Source organism: Chaetura pelagica, unplaced genomic scaffold (genome assembly GCF_000747805.2).
Source record: "Chaetura pelagica isolate M959 unplaced genomic scaffold, ChaPel_1.0 scaffold356, whole genome shotgun sequence".
NCBI classification, from domain to species: domain Eukaryota; kingdom Metazoa; phylum Chordata; class Aves; order Apodiformes; family Apodidae; genus Chaetura; species Chaetura pelagica.
In genome coordinates this window covers 4571305-4579039 of record NW_009953964.1, presented here as the reverse complement: position 1 = coordinate 4579039, position 7735 = coordinate 4571305, and the positions used below count along the sequence as shown (strand labels likewise).

The window sequence follows — 7735 nt, the reverse complement described above, 5'->3', positions numbered from 1 at the left end:
TTGTGGAGCTTGGATTTCCCATTCACGTGCTTCTCCTTTGCATCTGTCAAAAAGTTGTTCGTGTATCTTCAGATGATGTGTTTCTGCATTAGTGTTCAAGTGCATGCAGCTTCTCATGTCTAGCACGTGGGTACATGGGAGTGGGGGGTGATGACCCCTGCACGTGAAATTTAGAAAAAATAATCTAGAAAGCCGAGATAGATGTGGTCAAAAGAATATTTTGGTTTAGTTTCTCCTCTTAAGTGTAGTTTAAGAGCAGTATCTACTCTTAAATATTTCCTCTACTCATGTCTTAAGTTTAAGCTTGTAATGGATTATTTCAGCAGGTGAGTGAGCTTCATAATCCATTATTCTCTTACGCTCAAGGTGGCACTGATCTGCTCCAGAGAAATGAAGTTTGAGCCAGCAAGTCCCTGTGCTGCAGGTGGTCTTTCCTCAAAGACAGACACTAGGCAGATGCTAGTTCACCTCTGCCATGTCATGGGATCAGTAATAAAGGCCTGTGTGGGTCCAGAAATAGTCTGTAAAAGTAATCAGATCTCAAGAATGCAGTCTCCTTATCTTTATTTTGTTGCAGTCACTTGATAACAGACAGATACTGGAAATTTCCTCAGTTCTGTGTTGTAGTCTTTATGTCTTAAGCAAAGCTTTGTGGCAGTCAGACACCCCCTGAAGATCTTACTCGGGTGAAAAAGAGCTAATAGAAGTGAATTCTAGGCATACAAATTAGTTGTGCATAAATAGGAGCTTTCAAAATAAAGACCACAGGAGCTCCTTTCCAAAGTTAGTATACAGAATGTCCTTCAGCATACTGAACCAAAGGCTGCTGCTGTCTTTTTTTTTTAAATCATAGTCCAGCTTTACTAGGTAAGCTTAGGGCTAAACGGTTACAAAAATAACACAGAGCAGCCCTTTCAGGGAGAAAAGGGTGAAATGGGTGTTGGAAATGGTGTAATTTCCTACTGTCCTGACATGGCGAGAAGCAGGGACTGTGTGAAGAAAGGCCCCTTTCATGCCACATAGAGAAAGCTGCCCAGCAGGTCAACACAAAGATCCAGTATATGCTCAGAGTTTAGTAGCCAACATTTTTTTGCTTAGAACATTCCTCTACTGTCTAGACACAACCAAAAAAACCCAGGTGTCATCTGCTGTGCAGCTGCTTGACAGCGCTGTGTGGAACTGAAGTGAACTATCTGGGTTTTGTGGTGGAGTTCTCTGGCATGTTAAGAGAAACTCCCCAGTTTGAGTGACCTGTCTACAAGTCCTGGATGAGGGAGAGGGGAACAAGAAGGATTTTCTTTACAAAAGTTGTTACTAAAATATCAGAAAACAAATTTGAGTGGTTTGCTACACATCTGAAATAATCTGGAGTTAATTTTTTCCTCAGCTTTTACAGCTGAACGTTGAGTGAGAAGCTTTTTGGTTTGTAATTTGTAAAATGAACATGAATGCTTGAGCAAGTACAACTACAGAATGTGTGGTATTTGCTTTTTTGGGGGTTAGTGCTATAAATAATCCCTGAGAGGACTGTGCAATACTGTATGGGTGGGTAAGATTAGATATCTGGAAGGTAGGGATGGGTTCTCCAGGCATGATCACTGTGTGATCTTGAGTATGTCCCTTCTCACAGTGCATGTTTCCTTATTGTAAAGATCCCATTTCTACATGTGGCTCTTTACTGAGCTGTAATTGTTCTAAACCACATCCAAGATACTGAACTGGAAGGCATTAGCTGAGGGAATTTTGTCATTAGGTACGTGATACAGTAATTCTGTATGGCCAGAAGGCTGTAAGAGAAAAATTTGGAATAATCAAGAAGGCAAAACTGAATCTGTCTTCTCTTTCCTTCTATTGAGCTTGTATAACAAGAGCCAATATGGAGACAAATCCATTTGGAAATTTACCACTAAAAATGTCTGTGTTGGAGTTCTAGGTGGACTCATCTTTGCATCTAGTACTCTGAGTGCTCTGAGCTAGCAGGGCTGTGTGTGAGCTGCTGTACGGGGCTGGTGTGTGGCACTTTAGATACCTCTGCATGACAGCATCAAACCTGGAGGGGAGCAATGGAAATCATACTCTCCAGCCAGCTAGACCGAGGTCTAAGAGAGGCATTTCCTCTCTGCAGCTCTAGGGTCAGTGCCTTGCTCTGGGCTGACTGCAGGAGAAGTAGGTACTTTAAGCACCCACTCTTCCCCTGTCACACTGTATGTGATAGTGCATACTGAGACTCACACTGAAGTGATAATAGCAGTGAATGTTTCAAGCTGCTTGGTGAAATGTTGATTAAGTGAATGAATTTTGAGACAGTCTCTGCAGTGGCATCCTCAGCAGTGCTTGTTCCAATACTGATTTGGTAATTAATTCAATTGTAAGTGTTGCAAAGAATGCTAGTTTGGTGGTTTTTTGCACTGCACAGAGAAGGTGTCATTAGCACACAAGGGGTATGTTATTAGCACTTCAGGACTGCAAGGTAGTGTTTAAAAGGAAGTCTGGGAGTTAGACTTCCCAGTGTTCTGCTGCTGTCTCTGGCCTTGACTCCATCCACTGTAGCACCAGGCAAATGGGTTTCTGACTGAAATTTACCAGGTTCAGCATACTAGCAGTAGCAGGTATTGTGGCTGAAAGAGTTTTCTGGAGGGTTCTGAATATTTTCTGGAAAGTGGGAGTGCTGTATGACTGTTGGCAATCACTGTTGGAATGGTCAAGTTCCATTAGGGCTTGTCTTGTTAAGACTTTGCTCTTTCACGTTCAGGCAATATGTTGTTTCCAGTATTAAATGTGCTTTCATATAATCACCTTGTTTTACTGTTTTTAGGCAGCTTTTATTAGAGCACATGTTCTAGCAGAAGTACTCTGCCTGCCTTCCGTTGTGCCTGTTAATATGTGTGCACTGTTTTGGGCAGATACCATTTACTTGAAAACCAGCTTTTTAAAAGCATGTAGAGCATTCTTTGCAGTCTGTCCTTGGCTGAAATAAAGCCCTGTCTAAAGGTTGCATCTTCTTTGGTAACAAATCTTGATAATATCTGGCAGGTGTAATCAGTGCATTAAAGAAGACAGATAAATGAGATGTAGACCAAGCTGTGCAATACTACACTTGTAGTTAAGTTTGGGCAACTGAATTGACGTGCCTGTTGGACTCAGTAAACCCTGTTTCTATCTTTGCCTGGGGAACCGGCTGCAGATTGCGATTTTATCAAGGAAGCCTCCCAGAGAGGCTGTGCTGCTGCATTGTTTTCTGTTTCACAACATGGCCAGCAGCAGATTTATTCTAGAGGTTATCAGCTTCCCTCCTAGGGAAGGTCATTCCTTGTTTAACAGGGGTGTAATGGGAAGGCTCATTCCAAGTTTGCATGGAAATTGCTGTCTTTGTGCTGAACTAAGACTTTCAGCCCCTGCTTTTCATGAATGCTGTATTTGCATAGTGCATGCATTTATGTTTTAATACAAATGGTCCTTCATGTTTTTAGGGAGTCCTTAAGATGGCAGCAATGGTGGAATTAAACAACATCCATTCAGTGACTGAAATGCCAGGAGATGATGATAAATGCAGTTTCCATCACAGAATGTTCTTGGAACCCCAAGAGAAGAAGAGGAGCATGAAGGCTCTGGTGGTTAAGCAAGCAAAGAAAACTTGCAGCTGCACTCCAGCCAAAATGAAAGACTGTGTTTTCAGTTTCTTTCCTGTCTTGCAGTGGCTTCCTAAATACAAACTGAGAGAGTGCCTACTGGGAGACATAATGTCTGGAGTGATTGTGGGGGTCTTACTCGTCCCACAGTCAATCGCCTATTCTCTCTTGGCTGGAGTGGAGCCCATCTATGGCCTCTATACATCCTTTTTTGCTTGCATTATTTATTTCATATTTGGAACCTCCCGCCACGTCTCAGTTGGCATCTTTGGTGTGATTTGCCTGATGGTGGGACAGGTGGTGGATCGTGAAGTGGAGCGAGCTGGGTATGACCTGGAGCCAGCTGTGCTCAGCGTCCTGACGGGCACAGCAGCACACGGGAACACCACCCTTCCACCTGGGAACCAGACATCACAGGAGCTGGCCTGTGACAAAAGCTGCTATGCAATTACAGTGGCAGCCACCATGACCTTCATAGCTGGAGTCTATCAGGTAAGAGGAGGTGGACAAACAGGTATTATGTGAGAATAGTTTTAATTCTTCTTTAAGTGATTGGCCGTGTGAACAGCCTGCTGGGCTTGCTCTTGTCCTCAATCTCCATCACAGGGAGTGGACACAGGAAGGGTTGGAGATCTGCAGTTACTGTGGTGCAGTAAGCTCCTCTGTGTCCTCTCCCTTTTTTTTTTTTTTTCCTTTAATTAGCATTTTGTGCTTGTCTTGCTACTCTGGGGACTGTAAGGACCTGCTGCTCCCATACAATTTCCTCACCACCTTCCTTGCTATGGCCTGAAGCTGGTTTTTTTTTCTTCTGCCTTATAACTTAGGCCTCCCTTTCGTAGGGCCTAAATGTGATGTGTCAGCTTATAGCCCCAGACTTCAGTCATCTGCCTTTTCTTTTATCAAAAAATAATCTGGACAGTAAAAGTATCTCCAGTTTCTTTTTATTTGTCACTGTGCTTGTAAAACTTTGCTCTTTGCCCATTCAAGGCCAAAACAATGTCCTTGTATGAAAAGGATACTGCTGAGAGGATGAAATGTATTTGAAATAAAATTCTGATTATTACCATATTAAAATACATTACTCAGCCAGATTTTACTACTCCATCTCTACTTAATTCCTAGAATTCACTGCTTCCTGAAATTCAAGCAGTTTTTAAAAAAAAATTAAAAAAATAACTTAGTGTTATTTATGCATTAACCAGAATGGATTTAGTTTTAGTGGTACTGCAGAGCTGTGGTATTTCAGTCTGAGTTCACATTCAGTTGTTCTTAGAGCAGCCTCCAGGATGATAGCTGATCAAATGTAGGGGAGCAGAAAAGGAAACATACATACCACTGATATGGTAAAACACTGATTTTTAGACTCAACCTGAGACTTTTTCTTGAGCTGCAAGCTAGTTTGAAATAATTTCAGAAATATTCTGGGACTCCTAAGGTACACTGTGTTTTGTGTTTCATCACTCTAGGATGGATGCAATATTGGGGTTGTGAATTGCACTTAGTATTGTTTGCAAGTACAAGCACAATTAAGTTTATTTATGTGAAGAAGTCAGATTACTTTATGTTAAGTCCCTCTGAATGTTGGTCATATTCTGTTGTTGTGTCTCTACCTGCTAATCAATAAGTCTTGACATACTCAAGGATTTTTTAACTGGAAGCTCCAACCAAAATGACAAATTCTTTGTCTCAGAAACTGCAGAAAATGAACCTGCTCACACCAGTTGCCTACAGCTTATCTAGGCAAGACAGTTACTGCTAATGTTTTACAGGGAGAAAACCCTTCCATTCACTTAATTACCAAGGGAGGGAGGCTTTTTTTAAGGCTTGGTTCTGGGCTGATGTCCAGTCAGTCCAGATCCCCAGACATGCCTTCTCTTCAATAATGCTTTGCAGCTCTTACGAGGTTTCTAGCTATGATCTAGGTCTTTATTTTCCCTTAACTACTTTATATCAAAATACCAAACTCAAAGTTTTTATGTTCTGGCCTGCAGTCTTCAGACAACTGTGGGCACATCCCTGTTGTCCAGTGCAGGGAATTAAAACTGCTGTGAGAAGGCCCATGCTCCATTAGGTGTGAAGGTTGATGGGGAGAAAGGAACATTTACCAGGTACAAAGAAGTACGTGTAGAGCAAGTATCCATGAAACCAGTGAGTCCCATGAGAGAGCACCAAGGATTTGTCCACTCAACCAGCATTAATAAAAATTAATAACAAGGCACTTAAAAAATTAATCTCTAGATAATCCTGCCACACAAGAGTTTGCAGCTCATGTACTTTGAGTCAGATGAACCAACCCTTAAGCAGTGCAAAGGATGGCTGTTGTGTTATAAGCTGTATTTTCATTGCAGGTTCTGAGCTCCAGTGTAAGACAAAAACAACAAAGTTTTGGATCCCTGCAAAGTTCACAGAGCTTTTAAAAACCTTGAGAGAGAAATGGCAAAAGTAACTAGTACTTCAAATCCTTTTTCCCCCAGGCTTTCTATGCCTGCTGGGATAACTAGAAGTTACAACTGAACCAATAAGTAATTAATAAATGTAGGCTTGGAGTATGAAGATACCAAAAAAAGCCTCCTCTGTGTTAGAAATGCATTTTACGTGCAGTGTAGCAGGAGCAGCTGAATGCTCAAGACTGTTTTTTTCCATGCTTAGACCATGCCTTGTCCACCAGACAGTCCACCAGAGCTGTCTCAGTGATTTTTTTATTATTATTTTTTTTATTATTTTTTTTATCCAGCCTCCCTTCAGAGCCCCACAGGGATGATATCTGCAAGATTTGCATTCTAATCTGTTCTATGTGCTTGATTCCTTCCAGGTGGCCATGGGTTTCTTTCAAGTGGGCTTTGTCTCGGTGTACCTCTCTGATTCATTGCTGAGTGGATTTGTCACAGGTGCCTCCTTCACTGTCCTAACCTCACAAGCCAAGTATCTCCTGGGCTTAGACATTCCACGGAGCAGTGGCATTGGCTCCCTCATAACTACATGGATAAACATCTTCAGAAACATACACAATACTAACGTCTGTGATCTTATTACCAGCTTCTTGTGTTTTCTTGTACTTATCCCAACCAAAGAGCTTAATGACCACTTTAAATCCAGACTCAAGGCTCCAATACCAGTTGAACTAATTGTGGTTGTGGCAGCTACTCTGGCATCTCACTTTGGGAAGCTGAAAGAGACTTATGGCTCCAGCATTGCTGGACACATCCCAACTGGATTTCTGCCACCTCGTCCTCCAGACTGGAACCTGATTCCTAATGTGGCTTTGGATGCTATCCCCATAGCTATTATTGGCTTTGCCATCACTGTCTCCCTCTCAGAGATGTTTGCCAAGAAGCATGGTTACTCTGTGAAGGCCAATCAGGAAATGTATGCCATTGGCTTCTGCAACATCATTCCCTCTTTCTTCCATTGCTTCACAACAAGCGCAGCTCTTGCCAAGACTCTTGTCAAAGAGTCCACAGGCTGTAGGACACAAATGTCTGGCATGGTGACTAGTTTGGTAATCCTGTTAGTCCTCCTCGTGATTGCACCTTTATTTTATTCCCTTCAGAAGTGTGTCCTTGCTGTCATAACCATTGTGAACCTCAGAGGAGCTCTGCGGAAGTTCAAGGACCTGCCAAAAATGTGGCATTTGAGCAGGGTGGACACAGTGATCTGGGTAGTTACTATGGTAGCCTCAGCACTCATCAGTACTGAGATTGGGCTGTTGGTTGGTGTTTGCTTCTCTATGCTCTGCGTCATATTCCGAACTCAGAGACCAGAGGCACCTCTGCTGGGCTGGGTGGCAGAGTCTGAGACATACGAGTCACTGGCTGCTTACAAGAACTTGCAAACCAAGCCAGGAGTGGTGGTGTTCCGTTTTGAAGCACCCCTCTACTACATCAACAAAGAGTGCTTTAAATCCACCCTGTACAAGCAAACTGGGGTCAACCCAGTCTGGGTGAAGGCAGCAAAGGAAAAGGCAGCAAAAAGAAGGCTTAAAGAGAAAGAAGTGGATTCTGGTGGCAACCGGAGCAGCATCTCCATGGATTTTGCCTCTGAACCTCTGGGGTTTCACACAATAGTGATTGACTGTTGTGCAGTGCAGTTTCTGGACACAGCAGGAA

General features: G+C 42.6%; 1 protein-coding gene across 1 annotated transcript in view; it reads left to right on the top strand.

Moving 5' to 3' along the window:
- The first annotated feature begins 3482 nt into the window (after nucleotides 1-3482).
- Nucleotides 3483-7735, top strand: part of SLC26A2 (solute carrier family 26 (anion exchanger), member 2) — a 4473-nt gene continuing 220 nt past the window's right edge. Inside the window, 2 exon segments of the mRNA XM_010001963.1 lie at nucleotides 3483-4121; nucleotides 6442-7735. The exon segment at nucleotides 6442-7735 is cut by the window's right edge and continues 5 nt beyond it. Of these exon segments, the coding sequence (XP_010000265.1) occupies nucleotides 3483-4121; nucleotides 6442-7735 (1933 nt within the window).